Source organism: Solanum stenotomum, chromosome 1 (genome assembly GCF_019186545.1).
Source record: "Solanum stenotomum isolate F172 chromosome 1, ASM1918654v1, whole genome shotgun sequence".
In the NCBI taxonomy this organism is placed as follows: domain Eukaryota; kingdom Viridiplantae; phylum Streptophyta; class Magnoliopsida; order Solanales; family Solanaceae; genus Solanum; species Solanum stenotomum.
Window position 1 is genome coordinate 24941738 of NC_064282.1, and position 22233 is coordinate 24963970.

Here is a 22233-nt window from a genome sequence, read left to right on the forward strand (position 1 = left end):
AATAATTCCAAGTCTTTTTTTAATTTAAAAAGGTATCATTTATATGTTATATATATAAAATCATACACACATTTTATACTATTATTTTTTAAAAAAGAAGCTTACTAAAAATAATTTTTTTAATCATTAAAATTTAAATAATCATATTATAGACACGATTTAACTTATTTGCAAACCAAATGAACCCCAAGTGATTTTTCAAAAAAAAAATGGAGCTAACGAAATGTGGTGACCTCTTCCTTTGATGTATTTTTATTTTATTTTTCATTCAATATCTTGTATTTGTATTTAAAGTCCATTAATTCAATGTGTCACAACTCCAGTAAAATATGATCCAAACGCAATAATCTTACATACAATAAACAAAAGCAAGACACTATAAGAATGACTAAACCTTTCCCTCAAAAAAAAAAAAAACATATGCAGTCTCTAATGAAGCAGTAAGAAGTGCTTAGAGAAGCTTCCCGCCAACTGTGGCACTCAACGTTCACTCTTCCCGCCATTGGGAGAAGCAATACATATATATATATAGTTCACTTCATTACTCTTCTCACTCATTCCACTATTTGCTTCTACATTGCCACAAATGGCTTCTTCTCGCCGCTCCAGCAATGGCAGATCACCGCTAGTCAATCAACAGAGCCAAATCACTTCTTTTTTCTCCAAAACCCTCTCGTCTTCTTCTTCTCCTTCACCTCTTCTCCCCAAACAAATTCCAGAAAAATCTAACCCTAACCCTAATACTAAACGTAAACCTAATCTTAGTCCTAGTACCAGTCCTTGTGCTAGTCCTACGACTCCTTCTCCTCTAAACGCAAAGCGGAAGATTACTGTGCCTATTTCAGCCGTTGTTGACCTTAAGCCATCATATGGACAAGAGGTAGTGGACAAAAGAGTTAAGGTTTACTGGCCGTTGGATAAAATATGGTATGAAGGCTGTGTGAAGTCTTTTGACAGTAGTTCTGGTGAGCATTTGGTTAAGTATGATGATGGTGATGAGGAAATGATTGATTTAGCTGAAGAAAAAATTGAATGGGTGAAGGCACCTGTGAGGAAGTTGAGGCGGTTGCGGAGATCTTCGGTGGTGGAAGAGGAGGAGGAAGAGAAATTGGAGGATTTAAAGAGTGTTGAGGATGATTCTGAGGATGAAGATTGGGGAAAGGATGCTGCTAAACAAGTGTCTGAAGGTGAGGATGCTTCCGAGGATATGGATTTGGAGATTGAGGAAGAAGATGATGATGTTGTTGGACCTAAAAGTCGGAAAGTGAGTGGGAGCAAGGTGGTGGCGAGGAAGAGGAAAACTCCTGAAGGGGAGAAGTTAACTCCGAGTTCGAGCAAGAAGAGCAAGCCTGTTGCAGATACGAGTGCTGATAGCAAAATGCACTCTGCTGTGATTGGAGTAAATGGAAAAGAGTCTGTGGCGACCAATGAAGATTGTAAGTGATTGAACCTGCATCTTTTGTGTTCCTATTAAGTTCAGTTTACTTGTTGATTACTCTAGAACACTTGGCGGTTATGGTGTTGTACTATGATAATAACTGTCATTTTAATTATCTGCTTCCTATTTACAGTGGCCCTGCTATGAATGTTTATTTTTCCTTTCACATGAGCATATTAAACCATGAGTATCATTTTCCCAAATATGTATGACTTATTATGACTCTTTGACTTTGTATTGAGCCAAAAAGAATTGTTTGCTGTTCTTACCAAAGATGGTCATTCTTGTGAGGAAAGTGTGAAACAATCCAAAAAGAAACACACTAGAAGGGGAAGATTGGAAATGAGAGAACTTCCACTTGTCAAAAGAACAAAAATGAAGGGGGGAAATCTGGACTATATGTGGTTGGATCCAAATGAAAATGTGAACTTGTAGTAAGGCGGGAACAAGGTTGCCTAATTGGTCAATAACTTTCAATGTTGCAGTTTGTTACCGTATTAATTTAAAATTTCATACCTAGGTGTTAGGGTTTACAAGAAAAATTTAATGCTTAAATGTCTTAGGAAATAAAATCGAGGTGGCTCTGTTGCCCTGCAGGTGCCAAGGTATCCAACAATGACAATGTATTGCTGTGTGGTGCAGCAGATAGATTTGGACAACGTGAAACACAGAAATTCCCATTCCTTGGGAAGTAAGTACTCCAGCAAGATCTGTTCACTTTTTGTTTTGTTTTATTTGATCTAGGTGGAAATGGGTGATGTTTTACCATTTTGCTTGCTATGGCCTATTTCTGAATTTTTCTTGTGTGCTGAAACAGAGATAGAAAGGATGCAAATAGAAGGTCCCCAGGCGACGCCAATTATGATCCAAGGACTATCTACCTACCTCCTAATTTCTTAAAAGGTTTAACTGGTGGTCAGGTAATTGGATTCTCCTGGTTATATATCTTTGGAATTCTTTTCCCTATCAGAGTGAGTACTTAAATGGTGTAAATGATGCTCAGAGACAATGGTGGGAGTTCAAGTCGAAGCACATGGATAAAGTTCTGTTTTTTAAGGTAATGATGGTGGCAGCTTATTGAAGGCTCAATCTTTTTGCCATTGAAGTTGTTTTGCAGCCTTTTCATCTCTTCTTCTTCAACTTGTCCTCTATATGATGATTTTAAGTATTCCATGAATTATGAATCAGATGGGAAAATTCTATGAGCTTTATGAGATGGATGCACACGTTGGAGCCCAGGAACTTCATCTGCAGTATATGAAGGTAACTTGAGTTTATGCACCCAACAGAAAAATGAAAGATAACAAAGGAGAAAAACAATTTGGTCATCAATGTGTAGATATGCCTAAAAGAGAAAAGGAAGCGAGCCAAGCATGCATCTTTTATGCTTCATTTTACTTTTCCTGTTCAGGAAGGGAGTGGTTTATGCTCTGTATCATGTTGTGACTAAATTGCATGTTTCCCGTTTTAAGGTAGAACCTTCTCGGTTGTTCCTTGCGATAGGATATTCCAATTTTACTCTTAAGTTTCTGTGCATCTTGAAGTAAAGTTTATAGCTAACTGTTGCCTGTGTCTCCAGGGAGAGCAACCACATTGTGGATTTCCAGAAAAGAACTTCTCAATGAATGTAGAGAAGTTGGCTCGGAAGGTTGTAATCGCTCAATGTTCAGTATCCGTGTTATATTCCCGATGCTAGTTTGATTGCCTGTGTTTTCATGGCAAGGATCTTACTATGAGTTGTTTTGATGGAACAGGGTTATAGGGTTCTTGTGGTTGAGCAAACAGAGACACCTGAACAGCTTGAGAATCGTAGAAGAGAGATGGGATCTAAAGATAAGGTCATTATTGTGCTACATAAGATTGAAGCAGTCATAATGATGACAATTTTACTTCCTTCTCAGTTCTTTCTGTAGCTGACGCATCAAACCCCATTCCAGGTTGTCAGACGTGAAATATGTGCAGTAGTCACTAAAGGAACATTAACTGAGGGAGAAATGCTTGCGGCAAACCCTGATGCTTCATATTTGATGGCAGTGACTGAAAGCTCTCTAACTGCTGCATTCCAACAGGGGAAGCGTACTTATGGTGTCTGTATGGTTGATATTAGCACGGGCAAGATTATTATTGGACAGGTACAGGGCAATAGCTTATGAATTTTATTTAGTTTTATTGGTAAAATGTTTTGTGCTATTTTGTTGCTAGTCATGTGTAGCATGATTGCTGTCAATCAGTCTGATTCTATAAGGTTGCTTTCTGTGGGTGATAGTTTTCTGCAAATCTTGATTAGCTTCATGAGATGTTCACTAGAACCTGAATTAGTTTTGATCAACCTTCCCATATAGTGATGTGTGCACTTCACAGGCTAAGGGTATATAACTGGCTAATCAATTAATGAACGGAAAGCACCATAGTTTATAATACAGTCTTTACTGGAATGCTACTAAACAGAAGTTTCCTTCATATCTTTAATTCCAAGTTCCACCAGTGATAATGTTGATATTCTCCAACCAACTTGGCACCTTCTCCATCTCGTGTCTGCATTAGTTGGCTCGCTCCCTGGATTTGCCATCCCATCTTCCTAACCTTATTAATTGGTTCTCTTTCCTTTCCTCAAACCTCTCCACTCTCTCTTAACCCCACCATACACTATTTAGGTTTCTAGCATAAGCATCACCTTTTTCCTTATTTACTTTATCAATGATCTTGTCTAAAATTCTTCTTTTGTGTTGACAGCGCGTTAATTTAATGTGATTACCTGCTTGTTTGGAAGCAGCTTGTTTTGTTTAGCCATGAAAATACGTGCAAGAACATTCAAGAGTAGTATGTGTGAGGTGATTAGGTCTGCCATAAATGTTCTTGTCTACTCTGGATAAAATCTTGTCTGGGGTTCTCTGTTGCCAGTAAACTGAAGGACCCTTGGTACAACAAAGCTTCCAAAGTTGTATTTATTTAAAAATCCTTAGTTTTGTAAGGAACCCTGTTATCATCCTGTATGCTATTCTATCTCTATATTGGTTAATCTTCATTTACCGAAATGAAATGTTAGTAATTTGATGTATTTCTTTAACAGTTTGAGGATGATTCAGATTGTAGTGCGTTGTGTTGTCTACTTTCTGAGTTAAGACCGGTGGAAATAATAAAGCCTGCTAAATTGCTTAGTCATGAGACCGAGAGAGTGCTGATGCGGCACACACGAAATCCGCTAGTGAATGAGTTGGTTCCTCTTTCTGAATTTTGGGATGCTGAGAGAACAATTTGTGAGGTGAAGGGAGTATATAGGAACATGAGCTTGTCACTGCTAGCATCATCTCCAAATGAAATGTCAACACATGAAAGCACTGCCTCTGAGGAAGATGGTGAAAGGAACTTTCTACCAGATGTTTTATGTGAGCTTATAAATCTTGGTGGGAACGGGAGTTATGCACTCTCAGCACTTGGAGGAGTGCTATACTACTTGAAGCAAGCTTTTCTGGATGAATCCCTGCTCAAATTTGCAAAATTTGAGCTACTTCCCCTTTCTGGTTTTTGTGATGGTACTCAGAAATGGAATATGGTTCTTGATGCAGCTGCACTGGAGAATCTTGAGATATTTGAGAACAGTCGAAATGGAGATTCTTCAGGGTATATTTAGCTTAACTGCATTTTATTGATTATTTTGTCTTCAAGCTTAGAGGTGATTCATTCGTTAATATAGGACATTATACGCTCAAATCAACCACTGTATCACAGCATTTGGGAAAAGGATGCTCAGATCATGGCTTGCAAGACCCTTGTATCGTCCAGAATCCATTAGAGAACGTCAGGATGCTGTAGCCGGATTAAAGGTACGTTCAGGTTCCTAAGGGTTCAGTGTTTGTACTGTTGATGGTGAACTTTTGCACTTTTTGATTTGTGGTCCTTTGCTTGTGGCATTATTTAATTCCTTTTGGCTGGAGGATGATAAATGTTAATCCATCTATCAAGTAGGTACTTCTAAAGGTCGGGTATATCTAATAAAGAAGGATCACAAGAATTGTACTGAACTAAATTTGCTTGTCCTTTTGCCTATCGACTTTCCTTTTTCCTCCTTATAATTTTCTGTTGTATAGTGGTAGCTTCTAAATGGAGCTGCTTTGACAAATGAGATGGTATAATGTGCTTAATGCTTTTCTAGGGGATCAATCTACCTTCTGTTCTTGAGTTTAGAAAGGAGTTATCAAGGCTTCCTGATATGGAGCGGTTGCTTGCACGCCTCTTCGGTAGCAGGTGAAGATCGACAATTCTCGGATTCGACAATCTTTTTTTCTTTACAAGTTCTTCTGTAGTCATTGCTCAAGTATTTTGCTCTTAAATTTGCATCGATTCAGTGAAGCCAATGGAAGAAATGCAAATAAAGTGACTTTATACGAGGATGCAGCAAAGAAACAACTGCAAGAGTTCATATCAGCTTTACGTGGATGTGAATCAATGGTGCATGCATGCTCTTCACTTGGGGTGATCTTGGGAAACACAGACTCAAAGCTACTTCATCATCTATTAACACTTGGTAATATTCAAATTGAATTATTTAATCATGCTGCAAATTCTGGTCGCATCTGACAGTTTATTTTAATTTATAGGCAATGGTCTTCCAGATGTAGATTCAGTTCTCAAGCATTTCAAGGATGCTTTTGATTGGGTGGAAGCAAATAACTCAGGTCGTATTATACCTCATGAAGGGGTTGATGAGGAGTATGATGCTGCATGTAAACAAGTTCAGGAGGTTGAACTTAAATTATCCAAGCACTTAAAGGAACAGAGGAAACTGCTTGGAGACTCATCAGTAAGAACATAGTTTAAAAATCCTATTGAGCAATAGGGGAGGTTATCCAGATCCACTTAATATTTTGTGAATGTTGCAGATAGATTACGTGACAATAGGAAAAGATGCATATCTTTTGGAAGTACCAGAAAGTTTGTGCAGGAGCATTCCAAAGGAGTATGAATTACAGTCATCGAAAAAGGTTAGTAGGCGTACTTCTACATGGCCAATGCTGAACATGCTTATTGTCAGACATTGTGTTCATGAGATATCTTGCTATGCGACAGCAGAGTTTACCTATTACTGATGAGATTTAGAAAGTTCAAAGCTGGTTCCTTAGTTGCATGCAGTGCCTGTTATTCTTAGAATGATGCTTCGAGTCGACATAGATGATGAATTCAAAACCATTTTGTAGAAGATTGCTAATTTAAATAAAATTGTTTAGCCCATGTTCTTTATTCTATTGAGCTGTGTATCCATGCAGTTGATGCTGCTGCTTAACAACAGTTGCAGTGTTTCTAGTTTCTGTGTGAGTTATATTATCCCTCCTTGCAAACATAGTAAATATGTGACTAATTATCTCCTTTTATGTGGTTATCTGTATTGAGTTGGATGAGGGCATGAAGATTCCTTTAATCTTTGGAAAACTGTGGCGATTCTAGAATTCAAAGGAATGATACTAGGAAATTCACTATGTGGTGTATTTGGTATTCGTACTAGATTTAAACAAGTAAATCACCACCTTGTAGTAGACTAGTTCCCTGGTTTGTTGGTTAGCAGTAGCTGTGCACTTGCTTTGTTTTTAGAAGTACTGAAACTGGTTTAATAGGTGCCTTTACTGATCTTCTATTTGCCTGCAGGGTTATTTCAGGTACTGGAATCCAGTCTTAAAGAAATTAATTGGAGAGCTTTCACATGCTGATTCAGAGAAGGAATCTAAGCTAAAAAGCATTTTGCGGAGGTTGATAGGACGGTTTTGTGAACATCATAATAAGTGGAGAGAATTAGTTAGTATTACTGCAGGTATTGTTGACCCTTAATTTGGACATAGAATCAGATATTGCCCTTAAGTCCCTTTTCCTCCTATTTCTTTACCTATTTTGGAGCAGGTAGTATCATTAGTGCTTAATGGTGAATCTAGTCAAAGTCTTTCAGAAAGAAAAAATATCTTACTTGTTTATGGTGGAAAAATTACTTTCAGCTTCTCAGTTTTCTCTGCATACTTTTGGGCAGCTACATGATGCTTCATGGAAGTTACCTATGTTCCTTTTCATGCATATTTGATTGTATTCTTTCCTTGAGAAAATTGGAGCTGGAAAACCTATGCATCATTCTTTGGATCCTACTTTGTCCTCCCTTTTGTGATGCAATAGGATGGCATTCGTCTATTGTAGCTTGGTCAGTCTGTCCACTCAATATAAGCACTCTGCCCCAGCTGAACAGTGTACTAGGAACATAAAAACTCTAGAAAGGTGCAAAATGAAGTTTCTCTTTGCTTTGTCTCTTCTCTATAAGTAAAACCATAGTAGTGTATTCTGATATAGAAAGAAAAGATAAAAAGGTTACCTCTTTTATAAGGGTAAAAAAGGTGGGTTTTTTTATATTAGTTACTCTTTCTTATATTTTATAATTAGAAACAGTTACCAGAAGGGCATTGGCTTTCCAGAAAAGAAGAAAGGTCTCTGTAATTATAACAAACTTGGAGGGAGGTTCCCTATTTTGTAGCAATTTCTAAGTTAAAAAACAACTTGGTTCTGTGCTCATTTGGCTTCAAATTAGAGTAAAATCTAGAGATTAGTCACTGTCCAAACATTTTTCAAGTAGCATTATGTGTTGAATATAACTATTATCTCTTGCTTTAGAAAGAGCTTTTTGCTCATGAAGTTCAAAATGTGGCTATCTCTTTGCAGAATTGGATGTTTTAATCAGTTTGTCAATTGCAAGTGATTACTATGAGGGACCAACATGTCGTCCAAACATCAAGTCGGTGCCAAGTCAAGATGACGTGCCAGTTCTTCTCGCTGAAAATTTAGGACATCCTGTTCTTAGAAGCGATTCTCTAGATAAGGGAACCTTTGTTTCCAACAATGTTTCCCTTGGCGGTCCTCCAAATGCCAGCTTTATCCTTCTCACTGGTCCTAACATGGGAGGGAAATCAACTCTTTTGCGCCAAGTCTGCATGGCTGTAATTTTGGCCCAGGTGAGTTATTTCCAGAAGAAAATTAGAGTTTTTCTTATCTATTGATGGCTAAAAGCTCTTGATGCTTCTTAGGTAGGAGCTGATGTACCAGCATCATCATTTGACATATCACCTGTTGATCGTATATTTGTAAGAATGGGCGCCAAAGATCATATTATGGCAGGCCAGAGTACATTCTTGACAGAACTCTTGGAAACTGCTTCAATGCTGGTGAGGTTTTATTATTTTAAAGGCTGTTATCAATTTATTGCTCGACTACCATCTGGTTTTGCTAGATATAATATCATTTGACTGAGAGTGAAAGTGAGAGAATTATGTAAACACAAATAAATAATCAAGTTATATTATGGTATTTGCTTAGGATGGTAGTAAGAGCAAAATGTGGTTGATAGTAATTTCAACTAAAATGCTGTAATCAATTGCTTGACTACCATTCAGTTTTGTTAGATATAATTCTATTTAATTGAGAGTGAAGGGAAGAGAATTATGTCAACAAAAAAAATTAATAATAGATTTATATTATGGTGTTTGCTAATATGGTCTTAGACATGGGTACTATTAAGAGCAAAAATGGGGAGATCATAATTGGGTTGTTGATATTAATTTCACTCTCATCTCCATGAAGTGATCGGAACATTTGTTTTCTTAATAATTGCAGTCTATGGCAAGCCGTAATTCACTCGTCGCGCTTGATGAACTTGGCCGTGGTACAGCTACTTCTGATGGACAAGCAATAGCGTATGTGCCAATTATACAAAAAAACATTATTGGTTGTTTGTTATGATGTGGATTTTATTCTCTCAGCCTTATTTGCTCAAATCATTTTCACTAATATCACTATGTTTTCTGGCCCTGTTGGCAGTGAATCAGTTCTCGAACACTTTGTCCACAAGGTGCAATGTCGAGGAATGTTTTCTACCCACTATCATCGGTTATCTATTGACTATCAAAAAGACTCCAGGGTACTGTCTTTGATCTTTCACTTCCCTTTGAATTGCCATATTTAATATGCATTGCTTCATAAAAGATTGCATTGCTTTAAGGATCAAGCATTTTGACTGCACATTTTCATCCAATAGCTAGCAGAATTTAGATTCAGACGGCTAATAATCTGATGCCTTCTGGGTGATGCTCATTAGCTTTTTGCTGTTTGATTTAGACTATTAAGCTGCTAAAATTTATGCTCAGTAGATGACTTATTTGGAATGCTAATTTTTTTGGTTGTGCAGGTGTCGCTGTGCCATATGGCATGCCAAATTGGAAAAGGTTCCGGAGGTCTTGAGGAAGTTACTTTTCTTTACAGGTTGACACCAGGTGCATGTCCTAAAAGTTATGGTGTCAATGTTGCACGGCTTGCTGGTATGTCTATTAATTCTTTTTCTAAGTATGTCTGACTTGATCTCTCTTTTGTGGTCTAATGAGGGTTGAATGGCAACTTTAGTCTATGAACTTAGGTCTCCATTTATTTCAGGTTTAGCTTGTTTTAAGTCACATTCTTTTATCTCCACTCTTTTCAGGACTTCCTGAAAATGTGCTTCAGAGAGCTGCTGCAAAATCTGAGGCGCTTGAGACTTATGGCCACAATAAGCAATCTGAAGAAAACCCTTCTGAGAATTTGACAGGAAAGACTGCAGCACTGCTCCAAAATTTGATAAATTTGATCGTACACAATAAATATGACGACAACAAGGGTGTGATTCTTGGTGAGTTGAATGGACTGCAGAACAGAGCAAGAATAGTCCTTGAACAAAATTGAAAAAGCAATCTTAATGTACAGTGCCTAAATGTGCATGCTTACTCCTAGAGTATTTCTGGAGAACACTGCAACTATTTTCAGTTGCCAATTTTGTATAGAAACATGTCAGCCCTTTGATCAAGGTTGCTATTAGAATTTACAAAAGAAATGATGCTATTGTGCCAAGGTTTTTTTTCTATTTCACAACATGATCAAAGACAGTAATTGGCATGATGGAGGTTGGGGGGGGGGGATAGGTTGTGTCTTATCTAGTTTGTAGCTCCTTATAATAAACTAATCAAAACAACCTAGTTTGTTGGCAATATCTAACTGTTTTAGAAAGTTGGCTTCTTTTCTAGATGACTTGGATCTCGAGAGTAGTTAAGTCCAGGGTCGTTGGCCTACCTAAAAAATACAAGTATTTCTCTTTCGTACTTGTCATTGTTACTAAGCTATTAAGTAATAGCAGTAAGTTGGGAGTAGTTGTTTGTTAGAAGAAGCAATAAAATAATCATGTACTAACAACCAAGGAATCTGATTTGTGAAACTTTTAATTACTCTCCACGTGTATGGAAAAAAAAACAATTAGATAAGCATCAGTACGATGCTTAGAAATACAAATTACACTGTTAATGAAAAAGAATATGCAAATTGAACACTTGTATTAGTTGTCTTGGTCAGAATTGGATAGCCTGTCTTCTGAATCCTGAACAAACAAAACAAACAAAACATTTAGATTGTATTTTGATGTAGCTAAGCTAACGAACAGGAGGTTGAAAATGATTGAGTTGACAAAATATATATATAAGATTACCAGATAATGATGTCTAATGATAATCTGAATTCTTGTGATTAACATTAGTATAATGTACATGGGCAAGAGTATTCCAGTGGATTTAATAATTAGCAACTGCAAAATAATAAGACAAATAAGGTTGTTAGGTACTAAGTAGTTGTGATGAAAGGTTAAGTTGGTACCAAATTATTAATCTATTACATAAAAACATCATAATCAAAAAAAGTTAGTTCACTTACTGTTGGAAGTGTAAAGGGATAGTTTTTTGCTCCTCCATTCATCACCTCTAACAAATGTCTCATCATAAGCAGAATTGTGAACTGCCAAATTAAATCATATATATTAATGATTAAAATAATAAGATAATTAAGTTAATTAATATCCACGCAGAATCACGAACTAGTTCATAATGCATATCTGCATGTGAAAGATAGCCAAAATTGGCTGTTTTTGGGTGCATATCGCAAGAATAAAGTATAAGTGAATAACTTAAATGTTGGTTTAATTTTCATAAATAATAAAATATGAACCACATGTGTTTTTGGAGTTGTCAATAAATGGTAAATTACGTTTCTAATAACACAACTTAATAGTCAAGATTTCCTATCTTAACCATTTAATGTTGTTCAAATTTGAACTTTCTTTATTTCGTTACTAGTTACGTAAAACAACAAAAAAAAGAGGACTAATTACTACGTCTCAATTCTAAATAAGTACTTACAATAAGAGCAATAGTTCGACAGCAAGACGCGCTTCTATCAGCAGCTTGTGTGCATTCATAATACTGAGTACTCCTCACCAACATTTCACTTCCTTCTGATTCTGAATCCGACTCTACTCTTTCCCTTCCATTTTCTATATCTTCTTCTTCACTTCCTCTGTATATCGCAACATTATTTCAAACATATTAACACATTGTATAGCGCAAAAAAATATTTACAAAATCAAGTAAGATAACCATAAGTAAATTGATTACTTGGTAAAAATAGTAACTAACATAATATCACAAATTCACAACGATAGTTTTTATATTACCAATGCATGTAACTTAAATTCATTAAACTTGTACTATTAATTTCATACTATATCCGATGTCGGAGAAAACAATATTATTAACTGTCTATTCAAGTGCAATGAAGGAGACAAATGCAATATTTTATCTTAAAACAAAATACAACAAAAGCTTGTCTAAAATTATAATGTGCCAAATGAAAAGGTCCTTTTTTCAACTTTTAATTGAAAAAAAAAACAAATTTAAGGATTGGTGGAATACCTAATAATTGCAGCTGTATTATTATTATTATCAACCAAGTGGGCCTTCTTCTTAGGAGGTGGAGCCGTATATCCTGGTTCAAATTTCTGCAACGTTAAAAGAGAAGAAACACATTTAAAATTAAATTCAATTTATATACATATTTAAAAAAAATTAATGTCTAATAATATTACATGTATAAAATTAGTTAAACTCTTGAAAGATAATGCATGAACAGTTTAAATAGAAAGATAAATTAGATAATTAAAAAAGTTAATAGAAACATTGCGTGGCTTAAATTGAACGTCAAGGAATAAGCAAGAAGTAGATAATATCTACTTAATATTTTTCGTGTTCTGTAATATTAAAAAGAAAGCGTGTTCTAATTGCTGTCATATGTGAATTATCTATTGTCTCTTAGCCTTTTTCTTATTCAAAACGTTCTATTTTATGTGACACGATTATTAACTATACAAAAATTACTAATATTTTTTTTTTAAAAAAAATAGTTTATTTTGTTCTGTAAAAAGAACTGCTACCCACACCCATTTCTGTAGAGAGAAAAAAAACAGAGGAAGCAACCTTAAACCACGGAATTGCTCCGATAATAAGCACTTTCTGGCTCTTAATTCCAAAATTGTGGGTTCGAGTGGAGAAGAAAAAGGATGAATCGAGGAGGGAAAAAAAACAATCAAAATGGTTTCAGATTAATTTTTTCTTATCGAAAAAAAAAAACAGAGAATTTGTTTGTTACCTGTAAACAAATTTCGCAGATTGTGTTTCCCTTTTCATTACACCATTTTTGGATACAATCCCTGTGCGCAAACTGTATTAAAACAAAAAATTAATTCAAATATATCTGATCACTGGAAAAAATTAAAAACCAAATTAAACAGCTGAAAATTAGACTTAATCACCAGAAGCTAATTTAAATGATAATCAATTAACTAATAATTACCTTTACAGTTCCAGAACATGCACATGGAGCTTCTAATTTTTTACAGCTTTCGAATTCTTCGTCATGACAAATTCTACATAAATATGTTGAAGAAGAGAAAAATTCATAATCATCAACATATATTATCACTTCTCCCATCTGAGTTTTGCTTTTCATAATCTTTTTTTTAAAAAAATAATTATTATCTCTTTGAATGTTTTTTTTTTTGTTCTTTCCTTTCTTTCTCTGTTTTCTTCATTTCTTTGGAGTCTTCACAGAGTTTATATAAATATGCAAAAGAAGATGGAGTGTGAAATTCCGAGATTGCCCTTGTTTGGAATTTTCAAATGAATCTAACTTCATAGGTACAACTTGTACTTGGACATAATCAATACGCGTTTAAAGAAATTAAATTAAATCTTTTTAGAATCTTCGAAAAATAAAAAATAAAATATTAAATAAATTAGACTATTTATTTTTTTCTTTTTCCACCTCTATGATTAAGCAATTATCCATCATAATTCATAAATGCAGACTCTAATTTTATTTTGGCTTTAATACATTGACCTGTCCCCCCTCATACTTGTCACTATCTTTCATTTTAATGATTGAACTATAGATTATTTCAATTAAGCATTTATTATATAATAAAATATTTTTATTAGATATTTTTTATTCAAATTCTGAAGGATTATGTGATCGTAAATGCTTATTACATAAATGAGTTAAATCAATAAAGATGTGTTATTGTCTGTTATTATACACATCATTTTTAATTGAAACATGTTTGAGTTTTTACTATTAGTGGCGAATTTTTATAGGTAAGAATATGGGGCACGTGGGTCCGTCGTGTCTCTGTAAAATTACATATTTTATGAATTTATTTTTTGAATTTGCTATAATATTATAAGTTGGCACTCATGCTATGAGAAAATTAAATGATGTACTTGATTAAAAGTTGAGTTATTTACCTAAAAGATTAGGGATCAATTCCCACTAAATATTAAAAAAAAAATTCTACCTTTTTTTAGTGGTACACACATATTCTAGAATTCTTAGATTCGTCTCTGCTAATTCGTATAATAAAAGAATGTGACATATTTGATTAACTACTCATCTACGTACTGAGCATTTGAATAGACGCACAAAAAAAAAATCAAATTTTGAACAGATTATATCTAATATGAAAAAAATTTTCATGTGTTCAAGTGTTTAATTGAAACAATCGATAATTTTAATGTCTAAATCATATTAACGGATTAATTGAATTTCTTGTTAGGGGATAATTGAAGCAGCATAAATTCAATTATTACTAACGTTAGCATTTGGTGCGCTGCCTTTTTATTCAAATTTTTAAATTTATGTACGTACGTACGTATATATAATTAAAGATACTTTTTCTTACTGATTTAATAGAAATTAATTTATATAAGTAAGCATTGATAAGCGATCATTAATCTAGTTTAGCTTAAGAAGGAGAAAATTAAAGTTAGTTTACCCACTTTAAAGCATTATTATATCTTTTCCACAAACTAACTTACCAACCCACCTTCTCCCTCACTCATTGATTCCTATAACAAAGATAAATTAAACATTTATTTAATAAAATTAAGGATCAGGAATTTTTTTTTTAAAAAAATAACGTTAATTTTGCTTATTTGTTCAATACTAGTAATATTCAATGAATTAAGTGTTATTAATTAGTGATGTAAACTAATTTTTAAACGCTCAAACCTAATTTGGCATGTTACTTGCTTTTCGGTCTGGTTATCAATTCTTGCATAGTCTAAACGCTTACATATAATTAATTTCTCATAGAAATATTAATGGATAAAACTTAAATTCTTACTTGTTAAAGAAAATCTAAATATGTGAAACACAAGAGCTTGTTGATTGAATTGAAATTAAATTAAATATATAGAAAAAGAAGGTCAAGATGGTCCTATATGTTCTCATCATATTTTTGTTCTGGTTGAGACTTGAGTTAGAATTTTTAACGATATTTTAGAGTTCAATTTTTTTAAAAAATAAACATATCCGGAGGACAAAAAGTGCAACATCTATTAATAAAAGGAATTTGGATGAACCCTTCAACCCGTCTAACTCTGCTTTATTTGTACGAAACATTAAGAGGTTATTTGGTATGAAAGATAAAATAAATAAAATTATTTCATAAATTGGGATGTTCTTGAACTTAATTATTCTATCATTATAATATTATAGTGGAAAAACAAATTTGATGGACTAATTAATATTGAAATGTCACTAATCAAACACAAAATAAAATAATTTTACATTTTATTTCAAGATTATTATTTTTTATCCCTAGTAATAAAATGTTCCCTTAGTGTGCAACTAACAACATACGAAAAATCAAATGAGTAAAGTAGAGTATGTAATTAACTAAAAGGTGGAGGGTAATCAAGGATTTTTAATTTTAAATTTAATAAAAAGGGGAACAAATTATGCATTATCTAGCAGAGTCCCAAAGTTAATTTTGTGATTTAATTGTCTACCTGTAATCCATTTTGAATTTTGTAAAGCTGTTTGATTGATTGCTGATGAACGGCTATAAATAGTTCGGCTGCCAACAATTTTTAAAAACTTTGTGGGACCTATTTATTTAATTATTATCCAAAAAAATAGCAACGCGGTCTCACCGTAGAAAAAAGAGAAATGGTTCTGTAGGGACCATTTCGACGGCCCATGATGTCCTCATCTCTCTCAAACACCCTAATATCCAACGATCGAGGCTCGCCTTATCATTTTATGTGTCAAATTTCTTAGTTAACATTAGTGATCATCATAATTCTCACTAAATAAATGATACTTTCTCTATTCCTAAGTACTTGTTCACTTTTGAATTGACACAACTATTAAGAAAATAATAGTTATCATACTAATTTTATCATTTTACCCCTATTAATTATGAAGTTTGTGAATTAAAAATTTAAGTTTTTCAAAAAGTTCTACCTTTTTCAAAGTAATTAATTGAGGATATAATAGGTAAAAATATTTTGTCATTTCTTATTTGTCAAAATAGACAAGTAAATAGAGACAACTAAAAAAGAAAAAATTGACAAGTAATTAGGGACAGAGGGAGTACTCACAATAACAAGTTATAATGTTACATATATCTAAATTTTAATTGATCGTCATATTTTCGTCGTATGTTAAAAATATCTAAATACATAACTTATTTTATCATATCCTCTAAAATTTCCTATCATTTTTTAAAAATTGCACAAATCTCTATTTTCCTCACTATCTTTCCTATTCTCGAGTATAATAACTCTTACGCGGTGTATCTTGTATCAATAAAGATATTGTATCAAGACACAATGTATCGGGATATGTGTGTCTTGTATCAACAAGAGTAATATATTGAGACGCGATGTATAGAGATATTGAGCAAATGTATTGGGACAAGTGTGTCTTATATCAATATAAAGGTAATATATTAGGATGCGATGTATTGAAACGTTGAATGATGTATCCGAAATCGTTAAAATTTAAAGAATTTTTATAATTTGTCAAAGAGTAAAAATAAAATGTTGCTATTAGCATCATGGGATTTGTTGCAATTTTTACCATTACTATATTTTATTATTTGTGACACATTGATAATTGTAAGTTATGGTGGATATTTTTTTATAGGAGAGAATGTTGATTGCTGACATGCATACTTATCTTCTTCTCATTCTTATCACCTCTCTCTAATCCTAAAGAGCACTGGGCTTACAATGGGTAGGTGGGTCCCTACAAATCCAAATGGAAACATCAGAAAAGTGGGAAACAGAATGAAATTCAGAGCAAAAAAAAACAAGAATAGTTTATAAACATATAGCTTTAAATTAAATGTGATTTGACATATTGTTTGGATTGGCACTAGGAGAAAAAGCGAAAAAAATATTGACTGAGTCACACAATTGGCAATATCAGGACATGTGAGGAGTCAACAAATTATGAGTTGTTTTACGATGAATCTTCAAAATCAAAAGTGCTACATGACATATAGTTTATTAAATTTGAAATTTTATTACTAAGATAAATGAGTTAAAAATTTAAGAGAGAAAAGTATTGAAATATCTTTAAATTTGGCGTAAATTATTTGTTTCGTCTATAAATTATTGACAACCTTACAAACACTCGTTTATTTGACTAACTAAACTTTGATACACCATGTATGCAACATGACATAGCGAGTGGTCTCAAACTCTTATAGAAACATGAAACTCTTGATAAAAAGTCGAGAGTACTAAAAACATCTCTAAACTTGACTAGAAATTAGGGGTGTATTTCACTCTTGTTGTGAAATCAGGGTTGGATTTAAGTTCATTTTTAAGACGGTCAATAGTTCGAGAATGAAACTACTTCCTTTGTTCAATAATAATTGTCCACTATTGACTTGACACATTCTTTAAGAAATCTATATATATATATAAAGCTGGATAACAAAAGTCTGACGTGGCACCTCTCTTTGGCCAGGATTACCATTTTATTTTTTTTGTCAATTTTTTTAAAACTCTTTTGATCTCTAATATCTGCCAAAAGAAGAAAAAAAGTATTTAAAATATTTTCTCTATCTCTCCTCATTATTACTACAATTTATTATTTTTATCTCTCTTCACCATTACTATAATTAATTATTTATCCTTAAATTCCTCTTTTTACCTTCCATTTTTATAATTTTCTACAAATCCCGATTTATTTATCCTTTTTATTATTATAATTTAATATTATACTTTTTATTTCTACAATTTTCTAAAAATAAAATATCTTATTTATCTTTCTTTTACTTATTACCATAAACGTTTTATTTACTATAATTAATGATTTTTCCTTAAATTCCTTTTTTAACATTTTTTTAAAATATAATTTTCTATAAAATCTAATTTATTTATCCTTTTATTATCATAATTTAATATTATACTTTTTATATCTACAACTTTCTAAAAATAAAATATCTTATTTATCTCTCTTTTACTTATTACCATAAACGTTTTTTCCCCATTAAATTTGACTCAATCAACTTCATTTAATTTGTTGCCACACAAATTAGCAGAAAATTAAAAATATTTTTTTATTTCATCCCTAATACTATTAATTAATTGATTTACTTAAGACCCTTCCTCTTCCTTCTCTCATATCTCTTCCATTTTACTTTTTAAAAAAACTTTTTAAAATAACTTNGGAGGGAGTAGTATTTAGTAACAAAGATAAAATAGACACAAAAGATAAATTATCTCTTGATTCTTTAAATTGAATAAGTATTGTTAGACAATTATTTTTAGTATAATGAATAATTAGATGTACTGCGACATAGTTGGTCGGCATTTTATTGTGATAATTAGCAAATTATTGGGCAATGAAGTGTTACCAAAAATGGGTTTCACGTACACCCTTGCTGAATTTTAAACTTCTGAGCTACGAAGGGTAGTTATGAAAGCAACATTTCTACCTATAGTAGCTCACAAATAACGACTCGTGAAATCGACCAATAATATGTATCACGTGAAAGAATTATATTGAAAATATTTAGTTATTAATATTATTGATTAGTGTATCTTTATGAATTATATGTATTTGAAAGTATGTAATCGTGAAAATTTATTCATAAAGAAGCATGTAGACCAGTAGATGTATATGTGATTTATCAAAAATAACCTCTTGCCATGACACAATACACGTCGGTTGCATGTGTCTACTTATTTAATTTTATACAAATTTAAGTGTCTACTTGTGCACATTCAATATTGAATGACATGAATGTTAGTTGAGATCAATTTCAAAAGACACGTTTATTATGTCTTTTATAATCTCTCATTTTTCGATACAACCTGTGATAAATGACTTTGTATGTTCTTTAATACTCTCTTTGTGACTCTGTCCAACAATAATTGTCCAATATTAATTTGGAACACATCTTAAGAAACAAAAAACAACATAGGTAATCTTAATATTATCTTTTGAATATATTAAATTTAATGCTTTAAGAGATGCATTAGATATTGACTAGCATTTAATAGTAAGAGTAGAATAGATATAGATAAATTATTTCTTGATTTTCCAAAATAAACAAGTATTGCTGAACAACTATTTTTAATATAGTGGATAAATAAAAATGGACCAAGGGAAATTGATTGAACTCTTAAAGAAGCATTAATAATTAAATCAAAGGTCAAGAGTTTTAAGTTGTAACTCCTAGTATTTCAAGTGAGAAGTACCTCTATTATTGGCTTAATTAAATATAGTTAGCTGTCCAATTTATTACATTATCCAAATTAGAAAAAAAATGGAGAGTTTTTCAATCAGTTTTCCTATTAGATTTTGACTAATAACAAGCTCATAAACGGTCTAATAGAAAACAAAATCGGATTTTAAAATTCAAATAAGCTGATGCATGCAACTGCACCCTACTTTTTTTGTGCAAATTTAATTAAAAAGCACACTAAAAGTATTTTTTTTTCTTTAAAAAGATTTAGATTATTTTTATATAGTTGAAGGGTTTAATGATTTGATCAAATTATTTATTTATTTATTATTCTTTTAAAAGAAAAGATAAGTTCATTAAATAGTGTTCAAATTGATTATAGCCACATATAAATTATTATAAGTAACTCTTCAAAAGTAGTACTACTTTTTAATAATCTATTCTTTATAAAAAAAATAAACATATTTACTACTCTAGATAATAGGACCAACAAGCAAATAAGAATATTCTGACATTCTACAAAAAAAAAATAGCTAAAAGCAAGAGTAATTTATTCAATTTTCTAGCTAGCTATAATAGTAGTATCTAGTTTGTGGCCATGAAATTTAGGAAAAGAAACATCCACCGTCTTCACACTTTATGCAACAGAGTTTTTTTAATTTTATTTTTTTTAAAAAAAGGTTTCTAAACTTTGTAATATAAAAAAAGTGATATTAAATATTTGTGTGACTATAATTTTTTTTATTAAAGATAAATTATGCATTTTAGAGTTAAATTATTGAATAGTTAATATAGAAATATGCCTTTTTTAGACCAATTAAAAAATAAAAAGTGTTATATAAATTGAGACATACGAGTAATATTTTAATATATCGAGCAGAATGTCGATTTTGGTGTCATTATCTCACAGCTGAATATAAAAATGACACCAATTTACGAAAATGAAAGAAATGGACCAGCAAGCTTGCATTCCCTTCACACAAAAATAAACTTCTAATCCAAATCCAATAAACATATTTTTATTTATAAAATAAATAAATTATTGTAGTGGATTGGGTATTGGACGGCATTTTTTCTCTTACAAAAAATTGTGGACCACCAGAGTCTTTTTCGTTCAATCTTTTCCTTTTTTGGAGATTGGAGTGTTTATCCAGAACATCAAAAAAAAAAACTAGTATTAAAAGCAGACAATAATGTTGAGGTCCAAAGTTAAATTTCAAAGAGATTGTATTCATTTTTTTTAAAAAAATAAATCGTTACATATTTTTATTTCAAGTTTTTATTTTATTTTCAAAAGTCCATTTATGGTGGGGTCAGTGGCGAAGCCAAATTTTTTAATAAGGGAGTTTAGAATCTGAGAGGTAAGCACACGAACTAATGGAAGGGGGTTTGACATTTATTATACCTATCTAAAAAGTAATTTTAACCTTATATAAATAGTAATATTTTCCGTTGAAGGGGGTTTGGATGAACCCCTAAGTATATGTTGCCTCCGCCCGTTGTGGGGGTTAAGGTACTGCCCCAACCTTTGTATTATCAAAAAAATCAAGTATATGGAGTAGTATATAAACCTTTTGTCCCCAGAGCCAAATGAATAATGTGACATTTCATTCTTATGTATCTACAGTTACAATTTACAAATATTGTAAGATATGGGACTTAGGAGGATAAAAATCCAACCTAATGTAAAAGTTGGTGTGGGTACAAATCAGTACCTTACTGATTACTATATTTGCTCTTTATCTTTCAATACACATGTTAGTACTTTCTATTATGAACATTATTTAAAGCTAATTATCATTCTGTCACGTTAAATTGTTAGAAAAATCATATTTTTTGTGAACATTTTCTTATTATAGTTAAACTATAAATCAATAATAATAATAAAAAAAATTTTAATTTGGTTATAGTCTTATTCTTTTCTCTCAATAAAGACGTCCAATTTTCCCATTTTATTTGAGATGCTACTCAAGGTGATTGAGTGAAAAAAGTTGACATGTCCATGTGCGCTTATCCAAACCATATGTAGAGGCCCTTAAAATCGTTTAATTAAGTGAGACACAAATAACTTTTTCCTTATTTATGGATCAATCAAACAAGATAAGGACATACTTGAAATTGTTCTCGGAAGTAAATTCCAGAACAAGAGAAAGAGAGGAAGAAGAAGAAAGAAGAAAGAAACAGTTTGTTTTTTCTTATTAGTAGAACTGAACTCAATTGAAAAACTTACATTCACTAATAACAAAGTCTCTCTTATATAAGGAGATTTGTGACTGTTATTGTATAACTAACTAATTAGTTATAACTAACTTTAATTAACTAACACTAACAACCCTCTTTCTCCTTTATCTCAACACTCCCCCTCAAGCTAGGAAGGGGAGAATATATCACATAGTCCTAGCTTGGAATTTAGATAGTTGTGCTGAACTCTAGTAAGCCCCTTAGTTAGCATATCTTTTTTTTTTTTTTAATTAAAAATCTTAGTTAGCATATCTGCTGGCTATTCTTGTGTCGAAATGTAGCTTGTAGTAATAACTCCTTGAAGAATTTTTTCCCTGATGAAATAACAATCAACATCAATGTGTTTTGTTCTTTCGTGATAAACCGGATTTGCTGCTATTTGCATTGCAGACTTGCTATCACTGAAGACACAAACTGGAAGTATTACCTCACTTCCAATTTCCTTCATTAAACCTAGTATCCATACTAGTTCTGCTACAACAGCTGCAAGACTTCTGAACTCTGCTTCTGCAGAGCTTCTGGAAACTGTAGTCTGTTTCTTTGACTTCCAAGAAACTATTGAATCTCCCAGCTTCACAAAATAACCAGTTACAGACCTTCTAGTTTGAGGACAAGATGCCCAATCAGCATCACAATAAGC

General features: G+C 32.3%; 2 protein-coding genes across 3 annotated transcripts in view; one reads left to right on the forward strand and one right to left on the reverse strand.

Moving 5' to 3' along the window:
- Positions 1 to 429: 429 nt before the first annotated feature.
- LOC125853167 (DNA mismatch repair protein MSH6) lies at positions 430 to 10347 on the forward strand. The gene is made up of 21 exons (XM_049532842.1): positions 430 to 1436; positions 2036 to 2129; positions 2256 to 2358; positions 2442 to 2495; positions 2627 to 2701; positions 3018 to 3086; positions 3193 to 3276; positions 3376 to 3570; positions 4509 to 5059; positions 5133 to 5262; positions 5592 to 5683; positions 5785 to 5963; positions 6037 to 6239; positions 6319 to 6420; positions 7079 to 7241; positions 8129 to 8418; positions 8491 to 8628; positions 9077 to 9156; positions 9281 to 9380; positions 9648 to 9777; positions 9936 to 10347. The coding sequence occupies exons 1-21, from the start codon at positions 587 to 589 to the stop codon at positions 10172 to 10174; spliced, it is 3921 nt and encodes a 1306-aa protein (XP_049388799.1). The 5' UTR covers positions 430 to 586; the 3' UTR covers positions 10175 to 10347.
- Positions 10348 to 10688: 341 nt separating this feature from the next.
- The window catches only part of LOC125853199 (uncharacterized), a 170963-nt gene continuing 159418 nt past the window's right edge, over positions 10689 to 22233 (reverse strand). The window contains exons 2-8 of one of the 2 annotated variants that reach the window (XM_049532873.1): positions 13160 to 13337; positions 12956 to 13027; positions 12223 to 12308; positions 11671 to 11827; positions 11189 to 11269; positions 10968 to 11063; positions 10689 to 10859 (exon numbers count right to left, since the gene is read on the reverse strand). In XM_049532873.1, coding sequence (XP_049388830.1) covers positions 10818 to 10859; positions 10968 to 11063; positions 11189 to 11269; positions 11671 to 11827; positions 12223 to 12308; positions 12956 to 13027; positions 13160 to 13315 — 690 coding nt within the window. In that variant the 5' untranslated portion in view covers positions 13316 to 13337 and the 3' untranslated portion in view covers positions 10689 to 10817. Of the gene's footprint in view, positions 10860 to 10967; positions 11064 to 11188; positions 11270 to 11670; positions 11828 to 12222; positions 12309 to 12955; positions 13028 to 13159; positions 13381 to 22233 lie in introns of those variants that run through there. The other variant, XM_049532872.1, reaches the window with a different exon arrangement.